We start from the raw sequence: 22,337 nt of genomic DNA, 5'->3' as shown, positions 1-22,337 counted from the left end.
CAAGCCAGAATGTTGTCCAGATCCTGCGCCTATTAACATGGACTGCTTCAGCGTGTGAGGAAATGCACATGGTACTGAATGCTTCATAAGCATTACAAAACATTCCCAGTTCTGATTTCATGCTGGAGGGTTCAGTGATACTGTGCCTACCACCGACAGGTACTGACTGGCCAAATTCCTCCTGTCTAATTATTGACAGGTACTAATCTATCAAATTCCTCCTGTCCAATCACTGATGGGTACTAATCCACCAAATCTCTCCTGCCTAATCAATGACAGATCCAGAGAATACTGTGTTTCTTAAAAATATAATTTTTAAAAACTTTTCCAATTAAGGGGCACTTTAACGTGGCCAATCCACCAACCCTGCACATCTTTGGGTTGTGGGGTTGAGCCTATGCAGACAATGCAAGAATGTGCAAACTCCACATGGACAGTGACCCGGGGCCGGGATCGAACCCGGGTCAGCAGAGCCGTGAGGCAGCAGTGCTAACCTCTCCATTCTTGATAATTCTATTTGCTGTTGAGGATGAGACTGGTACTGTTTCTTTCTCTCCTTCCTCGGGGCTGGTTTAGCTCACTGAGCTAAATCGCTGTCTTTTAAAGCAGACCAAGCAGGCCAGCACGGTTAGATTCCCGTACCAGCCTTCCCGGACAGGCGCCGCAATGTGGCGACTAGGGGCTTTTCACAGTAACTTCATTGAAGCCTACTCGTGACAATAAGCGATTTTCATTTCATTTCATTTCTCTGGCCCTGCCACATTCTCACAACTCATGAAATAGGACTGGAAGGAAACATTTTCAAAGTCTTTCTGTTTCATCATCAATCACAATGGGCAATTGTTGAGTTAGGTGTGGAAAGCCAAGCAAGTAGCACAAACCGGATATCCCTGCTGCTTCATGGGTACACATATCTGGCCTCCATCCAATGGTAACAAGACGATGTTCCATCATGTCGTAAAAGGAGGAGTTATAAATGTGAGTGATTGATTGTCACTTGAAGGTTTGATGGGTTCAGGTTCCAATATATTGCAGCATCATGTTGTTGAATCACAGAATGGTATTAGCTCTGTGGGCCATTCAGCCCATCATGCTCAAACTGGCTCACTTAAGAGCTTCTTAGCTAGTCCCACTTCTCTGTCTCGTCCTTGTAGCTGCAACTCGTCAAATAATTATTCAATTCCCCTCTCAAAGCCATGATTGTGTTCAAAGCAGATTCAATCTCAAAAACTGCATTCCAGATCCTATCCACTCACTCTGTAAAAAAACTGTTCCTCTTATTGTCTCTGGTTCCTTTGCTAATGCAAATATAGGGCAGCAAGGCGGCGCAGTGGTTAGCACTGCTGCCTCACAGCGCTGAGGACCCGGGTTCGGTCCTGGCCCCGGGTCAATGTCTGTGTGGAGTTTGCACATTCTCTCCATATCTTTGTGGGTTTCACCCTCATAACCCAAAGATGTGCAGGGTAGGTGGATTGGCCGTGCTAAATTGCTCCTTAATTGGAAAAAAAAGAATTGGGTACTCTAAAAAATATTTTACATTATCGTAAAAAGTGTACTCTTCTTTTCAACCTTTCCGTCAATTAGAACACTTTCTCCCTTATCAGTGCATGTAACTGAAGTCTCTCAACCCTGGAACTGTTATTGTAAATTTTTTTTGCACCTTCGCCAATCTAAACCTTGCTAAAATATGATACATAGAATTGGAAACCATACTCCATTTGAGGCGGAATCAATGTTTTGTGGCATTTCATCACAGTTTCCATGCTTTATATCTCTATTTATAAAGGCCCAGAATCCCATATGCCTTATTAACCACTTTCTCAACCTGTCTGCCACTTTCAGCGATTTGTGCACATTTAACCCCTCAGATCCCACTGTTCTTGCTCCAGCTTTAAAATTGTACCCTGTATTTTATATTGCCTTTCCTTGTTCTTCCTATCAAAATGTATCACTCGTGGAAATGTTTAAATGCCTTCATTAGGAGGGCTCCTTATTCAACAGGAACGTCCTACATGGTGTCGGTTCCATGCAATAGTTCAGTCACCTCATTGTGGTCAGACAATTAGTTTGGTTGAAATCATTGAAATAGTTTTGAACCTGGATTTGAAAAAATAAACTGCAAAATAAACAAGCAAACCAGACCAAAGAGACTCACAAATGAGATTTCCCCCATCTCTCGCAGCCTGGTATTCACGCCAGGACAACCTGCTGGAGCTGGGTTGTGGACAGCGTGTTATTTATTATGGAAACCTAGGAACAGGAACTGCAAGAATTATTTGCATTAGCCGAGGAAGGGCGTTTCTCGATCAATGACACCCGATGACTGTAGAGGGAGGAGCTTCCTCCGTTTCTGTGAGTCACTTATGGTATTTGTTCTTAAACCATTTGAAAATCCCTGCTTGTAGGTTACAGGTTGAACTTTAGTGTCGGGAACACTGGGAACACAGATCAGGAAGATCCACATTCTGTTTGGAAAGAAAAATCATAGGCCTGGAATGTGGAATTTCCTGATCTGCATTTCCAGGTGCATGGAATGCTGAACTGACAGATACACACTTCTCTCCCTCCTTCTCCCTATTTAAGCCATACTATTTCTGTAAATGTTTCAATCAGCGAGCTTGTTTTAAATTCATTCATGGGATGTTGATGTCGCTGGCTACGCAAGCATTTATTGTCCTTCTAAAGTGTGGTTTCACAGCGTCCCAGGTTTGATTCCCCACTGGGTTACTGTCTGCACGTTCTCCCCGTGTCTGTGTGGGTTTCTTCCAGGTGCTCCGGTTTCCTCCCACAGTCCAAACAATGCAGGTTAGGTAGATTGGCCATGCTAAATTGCCCTTAGTGTCCAAAAAGGTTAGGAGGGGTTATTGGGTTATGGGGATAGGTGGAAGTGAGGGCTTAAGTTGGTCGGTGCAGACTCGATGGGCCGAATGACCTCCTTTTGCACTGTATGTTCTAAAGGTGGTGGTGAGTTATATTCTTGAACCACTGCAGTCCATGTGTAGGTACACACTCGCAGTGGACAGTGGGAGGGAGTTCCAGAATATTGACCCAGCGACAGTGAAGGAACAGCAATATATTTCCAAGTCAGGCGGGTGAGTGATTTGGAGGGAAACCTTTAGGTCGTGGCATTTCCATGTGTCTGCTGTCCTTATCCTTCTAATTGGCAGTGGGCATGGGTTTTGAAGGTGAGTTCCTGCAGTGCATCTTATAGATGGTACATACTTCTGCCATGGTTCACCGGTGATGGAGGGAGTGAATGTTTCTGGAAGGGGTGCCAATCAAGTGGGCTTCTTTTACTGGATGGTGTCGAGCTTCTTAATAATTGTTGGAGCTGGACTCATCCAGGCAAGTCGGGAATATTCCATTACACCCCTGACCTGTGCCTCGTATATAGTGGACAAGCTCTGGGGGGCCAGGTGGTGAGTTACTTGCCGCAGAATTCCCAGCCTTTGATATACTGTGGTAGCCACAGTATTTATATGGCTAGTCCAGGCCAGTTTGTAGTCAAGTGAAACCCCAGGATGTTGATAATGGGAGATTCAGCAATGCTAATGCCATTGAATGTCAAGGGGCGATGGTTACATTCTCTCTTGTTCAAGATGGTCAATGCATGGCACTTGTGTGGTGTGAATGTAACTTGCCACTTGTCAGTCCAAGCCTTGATGCATTTGGACATGGACTGCTGAAGTATGTGAGAAGATGCGAATGGTGTTGAACATTGAATCAGCGAATATCCCACTTCTGACCTTATGATGGAAGGAAGAGGGCAGCATAGTGGTGGAGTGGTTAGCACTGCTGTCTCACACCGCCGAGGTCCCAGGTTCGTTCCCGGCTCCGGGTCACTGTCCATGTGGAATTGCACATTCTCCCTGTGTTTGTGTGGGTTTCGTCCCCACAACCCAAAGATGTGCAGGGTAGGTGGATTGGCCACGCTAAATTGCCCTTTAATTGGAATAAATTAATTGGGCAGTAAATTTTTTTTTAAATGATGGAAGGAAGGTCATTGTTCTTTTTCCAATTAAGGGGCAATTCAGCATGGCCAACCCATCTTCCCTGCACATCTTTGGGTTGTGCAGGTGAGACCCATGCAGACAAGGGGAGAATGTGCAAACTCCACACGGACAGTGATCTGGGGCTGGGGTCAAACCCGGGTCTTCGGTGCCGTGACGAAGGTCATTGATGAAGCAGCTGATGATGGTTGGGCCTAGGACGCTACCTTGAAAAATCCCTGCAGTGATGTCCTGGAACTGAGATGACTGATCTCCAACCATCACGACCATCTTCCTCTGTGCCAGCATGACTCACAACAATACAGGGTTTTCGCCCTGATTCTCATTAACTCAGTTTAGCTCAGGCTCCTTGATGCCATACTCTGTCAAATGCTGCCTTGATATCAAGGGCAGTCACTCTCACCTCATCTCTGGCATTCAGCCCTCATGTCCATGTTTGAACCAAGGCTGTAATGAGGTCAGGAGCTTAGTGACCCTGACAAATTTGGCAATCAGTAGCTAGTGGTGTCCCTCAGGGATCCGTGTTGGGCCCACAATTGTTCACAATTTACATAGATGATTTGGAGTTGGGGACCAAGGGCAATGTGTCCAAGTTTGCAGATGACACTAAGATGAGTGGTAAAGCGAAAAGTGCAGAGGATACTGGAAGTCTGCAGAGGGATTTGGATAGGTTAAGAGAATGGGCTAGGGTCTGGCAGATGGAATACAATGTTGAAAAATGTGAGGTTATCCATTTTGGTAGGAATAACAGCAAATGGGATTATTATTTAAACGATAAAATATTAAAGCATGCCGCTGTTCAGAGAGGCTTGGGTGTGCTAGTGCATGAGTCACAGAAGGTTGGTTTACAAGAGCAACAGGTGATTAAGAAGCCAAATGGAATTTTGTCCTTCATTGCTAGAGGGATGGAGTTTAAGACTAGGGAGGTTATGTTGCAATTGTATAAGGTGTTAGTGCGGCCACACCTGGAGTATTGTGTTCAGTTTTGGTCTCCTTACTTGAGAAAGGGCGTACTGGCGCTGGAGGGTGTGCAGAGGAGATTCACTAGGTTAATCCCAGAGCTGAAGGGGTTGGATTATGAGGAGAGGTTGAGTAGACTGGGACTGTACTCGTTGGAATTTAGAAGGATATGGGGGGGATCTTATAGAAACATTTAAAATTATGAAGGGAATAGATAGGATAGATGCGGGCAGGTTGTTTCCACTGGCGGGTGACAGCAGAACTAGGGGACATAGCCTCAAAATAAGGGGAAGTAGATTTAGGACTGAGTTTAGGAAGAACTTCTTCACCCAAAGGGTTGTGAATCTATGGAATTCCTTGCCCAGTGAAGCAGTTGAGGCTCCTTCATTACATGTTTTTAATGTAAAGATAGATAGTTTTTTGAAGAATAAAGGGATTAAGGGTTATGGTGTTCGGGCCGGAAAGTGGAGCTGAGTCCACAAAAGGTCAGCCATGATCTAATTGAATGGCGGAGCAGGCTCGAGGGGCCAGATGGCCTACTCCTGCTCCTAGTTCTTAAAACCCAAACTGAGCATCCGTAAGCAGGTTCTACTGAGTCGTTTTGCTGAATAGCACTATTTTTTTTTAAAAATGTATTCTTTTCTCATGAGTTACAAAGCCAAAGCGCAGAGTGGACAGAGGCAAACCCCTAATCCATTTCCTTTTTTTCTCCAAAAACTAATTCAAATTGAATCCAATTAATGGTCTCCACAAAAGAGACATACCAGATCCAAGCTGACAAGAATGGACGTTACACCTGATTTCAGCCAAAAGCCGAGAAGCAATCTGCTTGACAGCACTGTTAATGATTCCTTCCATCACTTAACTGATGACGGAGAGTAGACTGATAGGGGTGGTAATTGGTCGAGTTAGATTTGTCCTGCTTTTTGTGTACGGGCCATACCTCAGTAATGTTCCAAATTGCCAGGTAGATGCCAGTGTTGTAGCTGTACTTGGCTAGGTGCACAGCAAGTTGTGGAGCACAAGTCTTCAGCACTATTGCTGGAATATTGTGAGGGACCCATAGCCTTTGCAGTATCCAGTGCCTTCAGCTGTTTCTTGATATCATGTGAGGTGAATCAAATTGGCTGAAGACTGACATCTGTGATGGTGGGGACCTCAGGAGAGGACAGAGATGGATCATCCACTCGGAGCATCTGGCTGAAGTTTGTTGCAAATGTTTCAGCCTTGTCTTTTGCACAGATGTGCTTTGTGCGCTGCAGTTTTGTATCCCACTAGTCAGGATTTACTGTAGAAGCTGAAACAGGAGCAAGAACCACCTGTGACAGACAGTAGCACAGGTCAACAATGTATAAGTATTCGCAGGCCTGATAAATATTCACATTTTTATTTAGCACCAGTATGAGTTTCAGTGGGGTAATAAATGCTTGAAATGTAAATAATCAAAAAGGAGAGAGAGCACGCTCAGGGATCACATTGAATGAAGGGCATCGCAGCCAGATAACTTTTCTCTCCCTACAGATGCTGCCAGACCTGCTGAGATTTTCCAGCATTTTCTTTTTGGTTCCAGCCAGATATCTGTTCAATGAAGCCATTTGGGGTTAACTCATGGATTGCTGATCTAAGGCTACCGAGGTGAAAGGTCAAAGGAGCTAAATTTATTACAACCAAATATTAGGATGGAAGGAATGTGCAACCGATGAGTTGGCTGTGGAGAGTTTGTGTAAAACACAAACCAGGAGAACATGTTGAACTGGAAAAGTCACGTGGTCCATCAAACTCACTCCTACTCTGTCACTCACTCAATTATTTCATCTATTGAAAGAAGATTCTTTTAGAAATATTTACCAACCATTCCCTCATTTCTTTTCATTTATAGGAATAATGGTTTGGATGGTTTTAAAACCGGATTTAATTTACTTTGTGAATACACCTTTCAGTGAGCGAGGGGCGAGTGACTGGCTATCTTGTGTGATATCTGTAAATGTTTGTTCAGTCATTGAACATTACACACTTCAAACAGAAAAGGGCTGGAAACATTCAGTTGGCCAAAGTTCAGTGTAACATGTGACCACTACTTGCTAACCCAAGAACCACAGGAATGCCTGACTGTAAGGTCATACCCCATCACCTCAGCCGCATCCTACCACAAATAAGGAGATGCTCTGAATGGTGAACGTCTCACTGCATTCTTGTTAGCTTCTAATATATGGCTAGAACCTTGGGGGAAAGCACCAAGTGAAAAAAACTGGCATAAATAACCCTGAGGAAAATTCCCCTTTAAAATGAGTAAACTGTTGGGAATATTTTTACAGACCAGGTTCCAGGGATGAGGAACTTCCGTTTTGTAGATAGATAGATTGGAAATGTTAGAATTATTCTCTTTGGAGAAGAGAAGTTTGACAAAGACTTCCAAATTCATGAGGGGTCTGAACAGAGTAGAGAGGAGGAAAACTGTGCTTCGGTGATGGAAGGATCGAGAGCCAGTGGGCACAGATTTAAGGCAATTAATAAAAGGGGCAAAGGACACATGAGGAAAGGTTTATTCACACAGCGAGTAGTTTGGATCTGAAAGGTGCTGCCTGAAAGGCATATTCATTCGAGGCACTTCAGAAGGAGTTGGATTCCTAATTGAGAAAGAAAAGTATGCACGGCTACAGGAGAAGGGCAAGAGTGGCAGAGCCAGTTTGGACATGAAGGGCTGAATGGCCTCCATGCGGTCATTCTGTGATTCTGAAGTCTTCCCTGTGTTGCAACGAAAACATTCTGCATGTAAGGTTCAATAAAGAAAACAGGTGGGGAATTACCTTGTCTAAAACATCTTCATGCAGTACCTCTTGTATCGCCAATAACTTGATCCTGCAAACAACACAATTCCATGTCAGGCACTTCAACTGGAAACCTAAGAGCAAAGTTTTCCTGATCCCGTGAAGATAGATTTGGAAGTGGGACTGGAAGCAAAATGTGCTAATCTCTCATCTGGGAGGCTCACGTCTGTAACCCGCTTGTGTGCAGTCTTGCCCTGGGAAGGCTCTGATTGGCACCCATTACCCAGCTAGCAGAGATGGGGGTTAATGTTATAACCTGCTTGGATCTTATTGGCTGGGGATAAGCGGTTACCCCATACCCCATGTTCCTCAGGGAATATGAACCCAATGGGGGGTTGTGCACATATTCTTGGAAATAAAGTTCTGTTCGTGGCCCTCATAGAAGTTAGTTACTTCAGTTCCATTATGTGTCCACTTGGGGAAAATTGTTGACGTCATTGGGGTCTGTGCCAGTTTGTACTGTATGGTGTGGTTCGTGCCCACTGAGGGCTGGGCTGAGACCCATCCAGACTCACGTGTTGCCAGCAGGTAATCAATGAGACATCTTTGCCAATGGTCATGGAGGTGATTGCCCATCGCACTGTTTCACCAGCACAACAACAAAACAATGTGAATTTACACAGCAGCTTTAACACAATGAAATGCTTCACAGCAATTACACAAAGCACTTCACAGGGTCGCAATTGGCTAAAATTTGACACCAGGCTACTTTAGGAGATAGCAGAACCTATGACCAAAAGCTTTGTCAAAGAGGTATGATTTAAGGAGCATCACAAAGGAGAAGAGAAAGTCAACAAGGTTTAGGGAGAGAATTATCGAGTTTAGGACCTTGAGAGATGAAAACATAGACACAAATTGTGGTCCGAGGAAAATCGGGGATGCACAGCTTTATCGTTGTGGTTCGCGGGGCACACACTCAATCCTTTAGTCTTAAATTATTTCATTTTAGTTGATGGCAGACTTAGCATAATGCATATGTCAAAGCTTCAGAGCAGAAATATGGATGGGAGGTAAAGGACAGGTAGAATAGAACCATAAAACTTTTACAGTGCAGAAGGAGGCCATTTGACCCATCGGGTCTGCATCGACCCTCTGAAAGAGCACACTACCGAGGCCCACTCCCCAGCCCTATCCGGGTAATCCCATAACCCCACCTAACCTGTGCAACATTGGACACTAAGGGGCAATTTAGCATGGCCAATCCACCTAATCTGCCTAATTTTGGACTGTGGGAGGAAACTGGAGCACCTGGAGGAAACCCTCGCAGACATGGGGAGAACATGCAAACTCCACACAGACAGTCACCCAAGGCCAGAATTGAACCAAGGTCTCTGGTGCTGTGAGGCAGCAGTGCTAACCACCGTGCCACCATGCCGCACCAGGCTGATGAACCTATTCAATACAACCTGTGAATGACAACCGTGTAGCATACGAGCAGTACCTCTCCTCAGCACAATTTCAGCTGATACCACAGGGAAGGAACATAATATTGTAAGCATATGATCCTATTCTTATACAAAGACTGCAGATAATGAGAAAGGTGGGAGCAGGCTCCACTGGAGTTACAGGCTACAAGCAGACTGGTTTAGGAAAACCCAGACCCCAAGACAGGCAACAGCTGTGAGGAGACAGGCCGGAATTCTCCGTCCGTTCACGCTGGTGGGATTCTCTGGTCCTGCTGCAGTGAATGGAGTTTTGGCTGAGTGACAAATTCTCCGTTCTCATTGGCAGTGGTGGCGAGGTGAACTAGGAGCAGAGAACCTTAGCCAGAATATTTAAAGCGGAAGAGGAGCATTAACCAAAATATACAAAGAGCAGAACCTTTCCAGAATTTGGCAAAGAGCCAAGTTCACACTGAAAATTGACACGTAACTCTCCAATTGCACAGCCCAGTTTTCTCACCACATCTTGAGCCTGTTAGACAAAAGAAAGTGAGTGGGCGTGGTTGACGCCATCACTCTGACAGGGTGCGGAGAATCCTGACGGCGGAGAATTCAACCCTGCCCCCTACAGCGAGAGTCACCCTTCCCGATTTACGTGAAATTTTTTGTCCTCGCTGCCGATCTCGCGGTCAGCAAGAGTGGGCTCAAAAGTGCCCAGTGCCCCTATAGGGTGAATCCTAGGAAGTCAGTACATTAACAATTAAATCAGGTTATTACAACTGGCCTGTATCCACTTGTTACATCTCAAACTCACAGGGTGGGATTCTCCGACTCTGCGCCGGGTCGGAGAATCGCCTGTGCGGGTGCGAATCACACAACGCCGCTCCGCCAATTCTCCACCAACTGGAGAATCGGCACCAATGCAGCTCCAGTCGGGGGCCACTCAATGCCCCCCACCCCCCAGCGTTGTTCTCGTGCGGTCCTGCCCGGCAGGACCTCAGCATTCATACTGCGGGGTGTGGCATGGTGGGGGGGGCCCTCCACGGTGGCCTGGCCCACGATCGGGGACTACCAATCGGCTGGTGGGCTTATCGCGTTGTGGGCTGATGTTCCTCCGTGCCGGGCCCCTGTAGCTCTCCACCATGTTGCGTCAGGGCCGGCACGGAGAAGGCAACCCACACGCATACATGAACTCGCGCCGGCTGTGGTACGCATGCGTGAACTCGCGCCAGCCGTGGCGCGCATGTGCGAACCCATGCTGACGCCCGGATCGGCAGCTGGAGCAGCGCGAGGCTCTCCAGTGGCATGCTGGCCCCCTGTGCGGCGCAGGATCGCTGATCCCAGGGGCCAGATGACGCTGTCGTAGTATCAGAGAATCCCACCCACAATCTTCCGGAAGTGCTGAATCTTGATTGAACCAGAGGGAGTGAGGACTCCTGACATAAGGGCCAGGATTCTCTTACCTGGCGCCGGGTCAGAGAATCCCCAGAGGGCACCGCCGGCTTCACCATTCTCTGGCACCATTTTTTGGACACCCACTGGATTCCCGCCACGCCGGTCGGGGGCCCACCCGCCGATTCTCTGGGCCCCGAAGGGCCGAGTGGCCAACGAGTTTGGCCGAGTCCCACCGGCGTGGATTGCTCACCTCCCACACGGCGAGACCTGGAAGGTGAGTGTGCAGGGGCTGTTCTGAAGGGGGGGGGGTGCGTGGGGATCCGACCCCGGGGGTGGGCCCTCACGGTGGCTTGGCCCGCGATCGGGGCCTACAGATCGGCGAGCGGGCTGGTTCCGCGGGGGCCTGCTTTACTCCGCGCCGGGCCCCTTTCGGGCTCCGCCACATTGCCCAGGGGCCAGCGCGGAGAAGGAAACCTCCGCACATGCGTGAAAATACGCCGGCCGTTCCGCGCCTCATGCGGGCCGTTTTGCGCTGGCTGGCGCTGCGGGGACCACTTCGGCGCCAACCTAGCCCCCTAGAAAAGTTGAAAATTCCTCACTTTCAGGGCCCTTGACGCAGGAGTAGTTGGTGCCATTTTTTTCGCTGGAGTGGGGACATTATTAGAGAATCCTGCCCAAGGAGTATCCATCTAAGCTCTTCCCTCTTGAGGAGAGTAAATGTTCTTCCCCTTACAAGGCCAAACCCATCCACAACATCCCCCATCTCAGTCGCCCGGGACCAACAGACCATTGAATTGTCATAAGAGTTTTACAGCACAGTACTCCAATCCTGGACCAAACCCCAACAGTGGCTCGTGTACTGGACAGAAACCTCAATACTTTATTTAAATTTTGTAAGACCGCGAGGAAAGGACACCTCACTCCAGGAATGATTTCTTGCAAAATAGGGATATGGCATATTAAAACAAACTTTATTGCTAACACAGTATTAAAATATCTTTAGCATCACACAAGAAAATAGCTAACAAATACCTCTTAAATAATGCTATTCAATACAGTGACCCAATAACCCTTAACTGCTTTCTTTGCTTTTATTCGAACAACAGAACCAATGCAGGTTTTCTTTCAGACTGTTTTAAGAGATTGACCTGAATCCTATCAGGATCACTGACGTCTTCAGAAACTGTCTCATAGTTTGACTTCCAGGAACCAACTGCATTGCCTCCTTTTCTATAAAATGGCAAGTTGAAACACAATGGGTGGGATTCTCCATTTCTGAGAGTAAGGGCGGGATTCTCCGCTTGCCGACGCCGAAATCGCGGAATGCGATTGGGTGGAGAATAGCTTCTGATGCCAAATTCTTGGTAGGCATGGTTTGATGCCAAATAGTGATGCTTCGGCACCCCGAAAATCGCATAAATGTTTTGCTCGACGTGCGGGCTTAAAGTAGAGTAGGCATATCATTAGCGGGCCTGACACCCTATTCTCCGAGGCCTCCGACATTCACCGCCTCCAACGGCCCAAGTTCCCAATGGCGTGGTGCACTTGTGGTTTCAAAAGTCGTGAACCTCGCATCATGGCTACTGAGCGAGAGAGAGGAGGTAGGAAATGACGTGGAGTGGCAGCGGGCTGCAGGTCCGGACACTGGCCATGCTAGCCGCGGTGGGGGGCGACAGGCCGCGCAGCCGGGGTGCCCCCCCACCCCCACAGGACTGGGGCGGTGCCGAGGCACCGACCACCATTATGGCAGCCATCTTGCTGTGCACCCACTGACCACCGACCTCGACCCCTAGCTCTACACAATGACACTGGCCGTATTGGTGCGCCCACCCCCGCACCCCACCACAGCACCACACCCACGACAGCCCCCAGTGAGGGCAGTGCCAGCCAATGGTATCTCTGGCAGCAGGGACGGGTGCTGGGATCAGGGGCACTCACGGTGCCGGATACCGATGGTCCGGAACGGTTTTGTATCGAATTGATTGAGTTTCACGTGGCGCTAGTGCCAGCCCATTTAAAGTAGCTGAATTCGTGCACCTGTGGCGCCGTTTTTTCTGTCATAAAACACCACGGTTCCCAAGCCGGTGTCGGCAAATACGGTGAGACTAAGCGTTGACGCCAATGGAGAATCCATGGACTTTTACGACAGAAAAGCCGGCGCCGCAATTGGACCGATTCCACTATCATTAAGGGGCTAGCACTGGTGCTGCATGGACCACACTCGATTCCACTGAAACATGGTGCAGGAAGGCACCAGGTCTGTGATCGATACTCAGGAGGCTGACAAGCTGCAGCCACACATACACATTACAATCCCCACACACAACTTATCCCAGCCAAAAAAGATGGCACTGGTTGTGCTGGACTGCACCCATACAGCCGATGGGTTGTCTGGAGCCAGAGGGGTCTGGGGGACACCTATACGACCCGTGGCATCAGGTTCAAAGTTGGCTGTTAACAGTGTGGGCAGCTGCAAGGCAGCCTTGCTGGTTGCAGCAACGGTGTTCCCTGCCCGTCCAGCCTGACCCCACAGCCCACGTCCTGGCCACGCCCCACTACTCCCACAGCCAGCAGCACAACTGTCAGCACACAATGACCATGTTGGACACCTTCCGTACTCCCTCTCTCTCCCTCAGCAGTCACGACGCCGGTTTCACGATTTTTAAAAGTACAAGTGAACCACGCTGTCTGGAACTCAGCACATCGAAGGCGGAGAATCGCAGAAGCCCTGGAGAATGTCAGGTCGGGCCCGCTAATAATATGCAAACGGTGCCTCCTGAATGTGCGGAGTGAAACGCATTGACGCCGTTTTCGAGGTGCTGGAGCATTGCGATTTGTTGTCAAATTGGCGCCTGTCACGATTTAGGCATCGGAACCAATTCTCCGCCCAATCGCCTTTTCTAATTTCAGCCAATGTCTCTAATTAAATGCTCCTCAGGGAATCCTCTTAATCCAAACAAAAATTCATTAGCCCAAGTTTTTACAATGCTTTAATCGCACCTCTGGCTCCCCAAACACCTAACTGTCTTGCAAACTGGGATGTTTAACAATATGACTGCAAAAATCATACATACACTAATCCAGGCTTTGAACCCTTGTGGAACCAAATGTCTATACTATATCTGAAACCCCTACATTCATCACAACAGCAAGAGACCCTTAGATCCATCTTGTCAGTGCAGGACTGTAGTTGGGCCCACAAACATAAGGGGACCAGATTTGTGGGTGCTTTAAATAGTTAAGCATTGCTCCTTGATTGATTGGCTAATCAATCACAGAGCAAACCAGCGATTGCCAGAATGACTGGCCAAATTACGCTGATGACACTAACCTTGAAAACTGCTTGACGTCAGCAGACTAGCCACTGGATAGGCTGATCAATATTTCAGACACTTGTTTCATTGCTACCGAGGTGCAGAGAGAAATATCTGCTCCTGGATGGCCTAATGGAAAGTGTTGCACCTCTCTCAATACCAGTTAAAATTGAAATCAAGGCTTCATATTACATAAAATTATACACATGTTGCAGAAGCTGAAATGTCAAGAGCATCGGGTAAAGGGGGGAGGGCGAAACAGGTTTATTTCAAGCTCCAAACGTCTTCTCTGACCCTACTTTAGAAAACTGCATAATCCACTTCAATTGATTTTCAACGTTTAGTGTGATTCCCTCCCACATCCACATATCTTTCTAACAGAGAAACCAGATAACGCCATTCCTAAAGGTTTATTGTCTCTAGTCGCCCTTCAGAAGGTGGTGGTAAGCTGCCTTTCAGAATAGCTGCAGCCTGTGTGGTAAAGCTGGTCCCAATGTGATTATAAATTCCAGAATCTTGGCTTTTTTTCACCTGTTTATCAGCACATCCACTGTATAAATATTGACCACTAACGGGGTCAAACAAAGGCTGTTCAGGGCCTGCAGTTATCCAGATAACACAGCATGTTCGGAAGAGCAAAATTCCTTTCAGTTATACAGATTTTAGGACGAAAATCACATGTGTGGTGCTAACCCAGCAATGTTAACACTCCTTTCTGTAATGGGAGAATTGAGATTACCAAGTGCTGTGTTGACCTAGCAATCACTCCCTTGAACACTAGCTGTATTGTGTGTTGTCTGTTGGATGCGGCAACTAACAAGTACAGATCAGTTGGGCCTAATGGCCTCTCGTGACTGTGAATACCGTTATTGATACCATTTTCTGAGACTTGGCCCACAGAAAGGTATTGAAGAAGAGTAGAGACTTTTCTGGTATTTGGCCCAGATTTTCCCCCCGAAACCAATTATATTAACTGGTCGTTTGCCTTAATATTGTTGAAGATTACTAGCATGGAAAGGCTAATGTGCTCATCTACAAATTAACAATTACTGTTGTCACAAATGTTTAATTATGATATCACAGATTTTAATGGACAGCTGTTTTACAGGTACATATCTGTTTTTAAATCTTTGCGCAGAGTTTAAAAGCCCTTTTCAATATTAAAAAAAAATAAATAAATAAAAATTGCTTATTGTCACAAGTAGGCTTCAAATGAAGTTACTGTGAAAAGCCCCTAGTCGCCACATTGCGGCGCCTGTTCGGGGAAGCTGGTACGGGAATTGAACCGTGCTGCTGGCCTGGTCTGCCTTGGTCTGCTTTGAAAGCCAGCTATTTAGCCCAGTGTGCTAAACCAGCCCCAATATGGAACTATGGATACACAGCCTGGCACCTTCCGCTATCTGGTCAGATTCATTCCTCTAGAGCTGGCTATAGAAAGTCATTAAAAATTCAAAGACTTCCAGGGATGTCCACCAAAATAAACCTTTTATTTCTGAGGGAACAGGAGATAGGAAGGGACTTCACAGGACGTCAACATATACATTTTTTTTACCGTGTGGAACAAGGCTTCATCAAAATTGGTTGGAATTAGACAGGCTGAAAATAGCCATTTGTGTGTGCAGAACCCCAGGAAGAAATCGGAGAAACAGACTCTCAGCCAAGGGATGACAAAGTGGAAGGTATTCAGAAATTAACTGCTGTTCTGGCAAAAGAGTGCAGGCGAGCTGCAAGTGTAGTATCTGCCGAATAGAAGAACAGGAAACCTCTCTCTCCCCACCCCCCAAAAAAATCCTGCTGGCCTGCTGAGTCCACCTGAATTGTCAATTCGACTGCAGAAGCCATCTCAGCTGCTAAACTGAACATCAAGTTTCGTCCCCTTCACTCAATGGGCCTGCAGAGATATCCCGCTGAGATTGATTCGAAATCTCGGGCGCGATTCTCCGGTAACTGGCGGGGCAGGTCGTACCGGCGCCGAGGAGTGGCGTGAACCACTCTGGCATCGGGCTGCCCGGAAGGTGCAGAACCCTCCGCACCTTCGGGGGTTAGGCCGGTGCTGGAGGGGATGGTGCCGTGCCAACTGCCGCCAAAGGGTCTCCGCCGGACGGCGTGAGCTGGCGCATTTCCTGCGCATGCGCAGGGGGTTTCATCTCCGCGCCGGCCATCACGGAGCTTCACAGCAGCCGGCGCAGAGGGAAAGAGTGCCCCCACGGCACAGACCCGCCTACAAATCGGTGGGCCCCTATCGCGGGCCAGGCCACTGTGCCCCCCCCAGGGCCGGACCTCCCCATGCCCCCTGAGGACTCTGCAGGCCGCCTGGAGAGCCAAGTCCCGCCGATACGGACGTGGTGTAATATACGCCGACGGGACTGGCCTACAACGGGCGGCCGCTCAGCCCATTGCGGAGCGGAGAATCGCCGGGGGGGGGGGGGGCTCGCTGCCAACGGCCCCCAACCGGTGTGGCACGATTCCCGCCCCCGCCAAAAATCCGGCGCCAGAGAATTCAGCAGCCGGCGTCGGGGCAGGATTCACGCCGCCCCCCGCTGATTCTCCGACCCGGCCGGGGGGGGGGGGGGGGGGGGGGGGGGGGGGTCGGGTCGGAGAATCCCGCCCCTCATTTTTAAAGTATTTTATTTTCGCTTCATCCATTTTTAATCTTTGTATCTGTATTTTAGTTCATAACGTTCTCACTTTTCCTCGAGTAACATTCAGCAGTAGTTTTTGGACTAAGCTTAACTTTATCTTGCATAAGCCTAAAGCTTGGCTGCTGGGTCAGTTTACAATTGAACCACTCAAATATAAAGTTAGCTCTTTATATACACACACATCCCTTTACGTGGTGGTGACCCTTCACTTAAAGAAATGAGTTTGATTGAGATGTTTTGATATGATAGCGTGTGGTGCAAGCACAGAAATTCCATCACTAGTTCTTTCTATAAGATACTTAATGTGGAAAAGTCATTCCTTTGGCCGTGTTTAGGACGCTTTATAACCATATTCTCCTGTTCTCCCATCTGGGTTCTTTCTGGGCGGCATAGTGTTAGCACTGCTGTTTCACAGCGCCATGATTTTTAAAGTTCTGCTGCCTGCTCCCAGCCAGCCAATCGTTTTATGGTGAAGGAAGCATATTTATCAAGTTCAATTGGCTTGCAAGAAATATTATTAACCCTTAAGTACTTATTTAAATATGGCCTGCTGGTTACCTGCCCACCCTTCCTAATATGGGGGTGAATGGGAAGGTGGTGTGATGGGCGTCTGACATATTTTATCTGATTTGATTTGATTTATTACTGTCACATGTATTAGTAAACAGTGAAAAGTATTGTTTCTTGCATGCTGTACAAACAATGCATACCGTACATAGGGAAGGAAGGAGACTGCAGAATCTAATGTTACAGTTATCCTTAAGATCGCTAAATCTATAAGTAATTGAACAAGAACATTGTTAGAGAGTTTGAAAGAGTTAGAATGAAGTTTTAGAAGCATAGAACGAGAGTAAAAGATAGAATTAGAGGGTATGCTGGGCACAGCTTGCTATAAGTCACCTCGCTCCGGCGCCATCTTGGAAATCTGCTCCTCACCACACAGGAAACATGCCTACTGGAGGCACATGGGGAGGGCGGAGGTGGCAATGGTCCTCTCCTCAAACCTCCCACTAAGTTGTGGCTGCAGACGTGAAAACCCCAGTGAATTCAGCTTCATGTTTGGGAACTTTGATAGTGATAAATCTGAAATATTTGTGGGACAGTTCAGAATAGTATTTCACTCTTCCCCCAATCTTGTTAAAAACCTTCAAAGTCTGGAGGAAGATGTTTGATTAATTCCTTCATTTCTTTGTGTACCATTTGAAATTTTACCGTGTCAGTTTATTACAAACTGATTAATGATTGTGTTAGTGTCCCATAGAATTTTGCTGGAAATCTATGATAGTCCACAATAGTCCTCCAATCTGGGGCCCTGCAAGGCTGCGCACTTAGCCCCCTGCTGTACTCCCTATACACACACAACTGTGTTGCAAAATTTGGCTCCAACTCTATCGACAAGTTTGTTGCTGACACCACCATAGTGGGTCGGATCTCAAACAATGATGAGTCAGAGAACAGGTGGGAGATAGAGAATCTAGTGGCATGGTGTAACGACAACAATCTCTCCCTCAATGTCAGCAAAACTAAGGAGCTGGTGACTGACTCCAGGAAGTGAAGTACTGTACACACCCCTGTCTGCATCAATGGTGTCGAGGTGGAGATGGTTGACAGCTTCAAATTCCTAAACGTGCACATCACCAACCATCTGTCCTGGTCCACCCACGTCGACGCGACGACCAAGAAAACAAAACAGCACCTATACTTCATCAGGAAACTAAGGAAATTGGCATGTCGACATTGACTCTTACTAATTTTTACAAAAGCACCATAGAAATCATCCTATCTGGCTGAATCACAGCCTGGTATAGCAACTGCTCGGCCCAAAACCATAAGAAACTACAGAGAGTCATGAACACAACCCAATCCATCACGCAAAACCGCCTCCCATCCATTGACTCTGTCTATACCTCCCGCTGCCTTGATAAAGTGAGCAGCATAATCAAAAACTCCTCCCACCCGGGCTATTCTCTCTTCCAACCTCTTCCATCAGGCAGGACATACAAATGTCTGAGAACTGGCACTAACAGATTCAAAAACAGCTTCTTCACTGCTGTTACCAGACTGTTACCAGACTCCTGAATGACCCTATTATGATCTGAACTGATCTCTCCATGCATCTTCTCTATTGAGTAGCATTGCACTCCGTATGCTTCACCCAATGTCTATGTATTTACATTGTGTATTTATCGTATGTCCTATGTTTGAAGGATGCCCCGATCTCTAAGTAAGTTTGCGGATCCCCCACACCCCTACCCATGGACAATGTCACCCCCAACACACATGGATACTATCTCACACCCCCCAAGTGAGGACACCCCGCTAGGGACCCCATATCCAGGCCCCTCCAAGGCCCCTCACAGCATCCCCTCCCTTCTAGAACCCCCATCCATCACCCTCCCAACTACCCGTAGGCCCCTACCCGCCCTGTACTCCCCCACCCTTCAACCCCTCACACACCCTTATTTCATGGGCATGGCCACCCTCACCCCCTGACAATTGGCAATGCCACCCTGGCACTCAGGCATCCTTGCACTGCCAACCTGCTGGCTTGAAATGCCTTCCAGGCACCTTGGTAGTGTCATGGTGTCAGTGCCAAGGTGCCCACATTCCAAGGGGAAGGACAGGAAGCTACCCAGCACTTACCCTGAACACCCAGGGGTCTCCGATGGCCTGGGAGACCCCCCCCCCCCCCCCCCCCCCCCCCCCCGGGGTGCCGTTCCGCCTGCTCCATGTTTGTGTGGAACAGCACTGATCGGCGCCCGGGGAGACCGATGAATCGAGGGAAGCCGGTGGATCCCACTCAGGTTGGTCATTAAGTAGGTCTTATGACCTACTTCCGTTAGCGTCATTCGGTCCCGGCTATTTGAGGCGGGGTTGAGGCGTGGAGCTTGTCAGGAGGCTCGCTGGAAGCCTCATCCAGAAATCTCCGGCCGCGTTGTTCTCTCCCTTGAGCACAATGCGGCTGGCGAATCGCACCCTATAAATCTGAAAACTCTAGGGTAGTTTCCATGGTATTTTCCTCATCTCTCACCATGTTTATGCTTTTCTTCCACAGTATTCAACAATACTTTTGGTGGTAAATTAGTTTTGGATGATTTATTTAGGATGTGGGCATCATTGGCCATACTGGAATTTATTGCCTATCCCCTCTGTGAGTTTCGTTAGGTCATTTCAGAGGTCACCTAAGAACCAACCTTGTTGATATGGAAATGAAGCCAGATTTGTACAGCAGGATCTCTCCCTAAAGGACTTCAGTGGACCATTTGACTGTTTTGGATAATCTGACTGCTGCACAGTCACATGTACTAATACGAGGTTTATATTTTCAGATTGTTTTTCTTCGACTGAATTCTAATTCCACATTGCCAACTCAAGATTATTTATCCAGTGATATAAGCAACTGCACTACTGCACCCTCAATCAAATAAGGAGAATCTCCTTATTGAAATTGCAGGCACCTGTTATTAGGGTATTGATGCATTTAAGGGGAAGCTAGATAAACATCTGATGCAGCACTGAAGGAAAGGTTAAGTTGATACGGTGAGAATATGAGTGGAGGGAGGAGACTTGGGTGAAGCATAAAAATGAACATATTTGCATCGAAATGTCAGCTTATGATCAGTTAATTTGAAATGAGTGAAGTTATTACAAACCCATTTTCAAGCAGTGTCAAGCAGATGACTTCCCTCACTCCCGGATTATTGACTTTGTCCAACGTGAGGCTCTGAAGGTTCCAAGTGCCAATACGAACAACCTTCTTTCCATCAAAAGTCCCGGTGAAGGCCTCAGCCAGAGGCCGAACTAAAGAGGCCTGATCCCGAATCCTGGCGTTCAAGCTTAGGTTCTGTAGGCTGTAGTAGGAGGAAATTTGACCGGGTCTGTCATTTAACCGAACACATGAATGGGAGATGGGCCTTGGGAGGGTGACAGTGAGTTTGGATCTGATGGTACTCAACAAGGACTCATCCATCCCCATCACCTGAAGTAAATCGTCAATGTCCTTGAAAGGCCCGTGCACAGTGCGGTGACAAACTATACAACTGGCCAGATCCTCTGAGATTCCCAGTGAGGCCTTGAGTTGTTTCTCTGACATGATGTTTATGTTCAATTTGGTGGAAGACAGCAGATCAAAAGTTGACAGATTTTCCATGGATTGGGAGGAGTCCCTGCCCCTCACACAGATTTCTGGCCTGATCAGCTGGAGCTTTGTGGCCCCTACTCCCGTTACCAAAGCCATGTCCTCGATTTTGCGGAACCCTCCGATCATGCGGCGGTAAAGCACGATGTTGTGCGCCAGAGTCCGGTTGATCCCTTGCAGTGTCATTAGCTCTTCCTCTGAGGCAGTGTTGATATTAACCCGGTGGTGCGCTGCCAGGTTGTGGGTAAAGCTGCACGTGGCGCTGAGGTGTGGGCCTTTCTGCCGCTTCCTGCCCTTCGGGTGCTGGGGTCCCGGGTCACATTGTGGCCGGTGGCAGCTTAACTGGTAGCCCATTTCACTTTGCCTTTGTATCTGAGAAATTCAAATGCACTGTTGTTAGAACTTGTCAATTTAATTTCCCAACATAGGGCAGAAGACTCACTAATTAGTCAACTTTAATGACACCATGGACTTCCGGTTGCGGCTATGCAGAGCTAAGTCGCACATTCGGCAGCTCCCGCTTACAACGGACTTTTGGGCTCTTTTCAGGGCCCCCAACGGCAATGTTTCGACATTTCCCGGTGTGGGAAGGAGTTTGCAGCATTCCCCCGACAGTGTGTGGCTTGGACCAGGAGCAGGGCGACTAAAAAAGTGGCAGTGAAGCCAAAGAAAGTGCGAGGGAAGAAAAGCAAGATGGCGGCGGGCGGAGACCAAGCAGCATGGATGCAGTGGGCGGAGGAGCAACAGGAGGCTCTCCAGCGCTGCTTCAGGGAGCTTAAAGCAGACCTGCTGGAGCCGATGAAGGCTTCCATTGATAAGTTGCTGGAGACCCAAGCAGCCCAGGGGGTGGTGATCCGCGAGGTCCAACAGAAGGTCTCGGAGCACGAAGACAAGATCTTGGGCCTAGCAGTAAAGGTGGAGGCGCATGAGGCGCTCCACAAGAAATGGCAGGAGCGGTTCGAGGAGATGGAGAATCGGTCGAGGCAGAAGAATCTGCGGATCCTGGGCCTCCCGGAGGGGTCGGATGTTGGGGCCTGTGTGATCACTATGTTAAACTCGCTGATGGGAGCAGGGTCCTTTCAGGGGCCCCTGGAGCTGGAAAGGGCCCCATAGTGCTGGCAAGGAGGCCCAAGGCTAACGAGCCGCCGCGGGCAATGCTGGTGCGATTTCACCGATTCGCTGATCGGGAGTGTGTCCTCAGGTGGGCCAAAAGAGAGCGGAGCAGCAGGTGGGAGAATGCGGAGGTTCGAATTTATCAGGACTGGAGTGCAGAGGTGGCAAAAAAGCGGGTCAGGTACAACCGGGCGAAGGCGGTGCTGCACAGGAAGGGGGTGAAGTTCGGCACGTTGCAGCCGGCGCGTCTGTGGGTCACCTACAAGGACCGGCATCATTATTTTGAGTCCCCGGATTAGACGCGGGCCTTTGTTGAGGCCGAGAAATTGGACACAAACTGAGGGTCGGGGTGGGGGCCGTGTATTGGGATGGTCGGGGATTGCTGAGGTTGTGTTACACTTCGAGTGGGGGTTCTTTTTGTTCGTTCTCTGTTCTTGTTTTTCGCGGTTTAGGGTGGATGGTTGGGGTGAGTTGGGCAGTGATTTGGTTAGATCCGTCGGGTGGGTTAGTGATGGGAGGCAAATAAATGGAGTGGGGGGGTGGAAGGTCGGAAGG

General features: G+C 48.2%; 1 protein-coding gene and 1 non-coding gene across 3 annotated transcripts in view; both read right to left on the bottom strand.

The window, feature by feature from the left end:
* The window catches only part of LOC119971477 (endonuclease/exonuclease/phosphatase family domain-containing protein 1-like), a 56,836-nt gene that overhangs the window by 21,142 nt on the left and 13,357 nt on the right, over window positions 1-22,337 (bottom strand). For both annotated transcript variants that reach the window (XM_038807048.1, XM_038807047.1), the window contains exons 2-3: window positions 20,185-21,041; window positions 7,778-7,829 (exon numbers count right to left, since the gene is read on the bottom strand). In XM_038807048.1, coding sequence (XP_038662976.1) covers window positions 7,778-7,829; window positions 20,185-21,023 — 891 coding nt within the window. In that variant the 5' untranslated portion in view covers window positions 21,024-21,041. The remainder of the gene's footprint in view (window positions 1-7,777; window positions 7,830-20,184; window positions 21,042-22,337) is intronic.
* On the bottom strand, window positions 5,600-5,795 carry LOC119972048. The gene has a single exon (XR_005461980.1). It is a non-coding gene; the product is annotated as a U2 spliceosomal RNA (small nuclear RNA).

Source organism: Scyliorhinus canicula, chromosome 9, assembly GCF_902713615.1.
Source record: "Scyliorhinus canicula chromosome 9, sScyCan1.1, whole genome shotgun sequence".
In the NCBI taxonomy this organism is placed as follows: domain Eukaryota; kingdom Metazoa; phylum Chordata; class Chondrichthyes; order Carcharhiniformes; family Scyliorhinidae; genus Scyliorhinus; species Scyliorhinus canicula.
The sequence above is the reverse complement of the archived record's forward strand: the minus strand, read 5'-3'. Positions and strand labels throughout refer to the sequence as shown.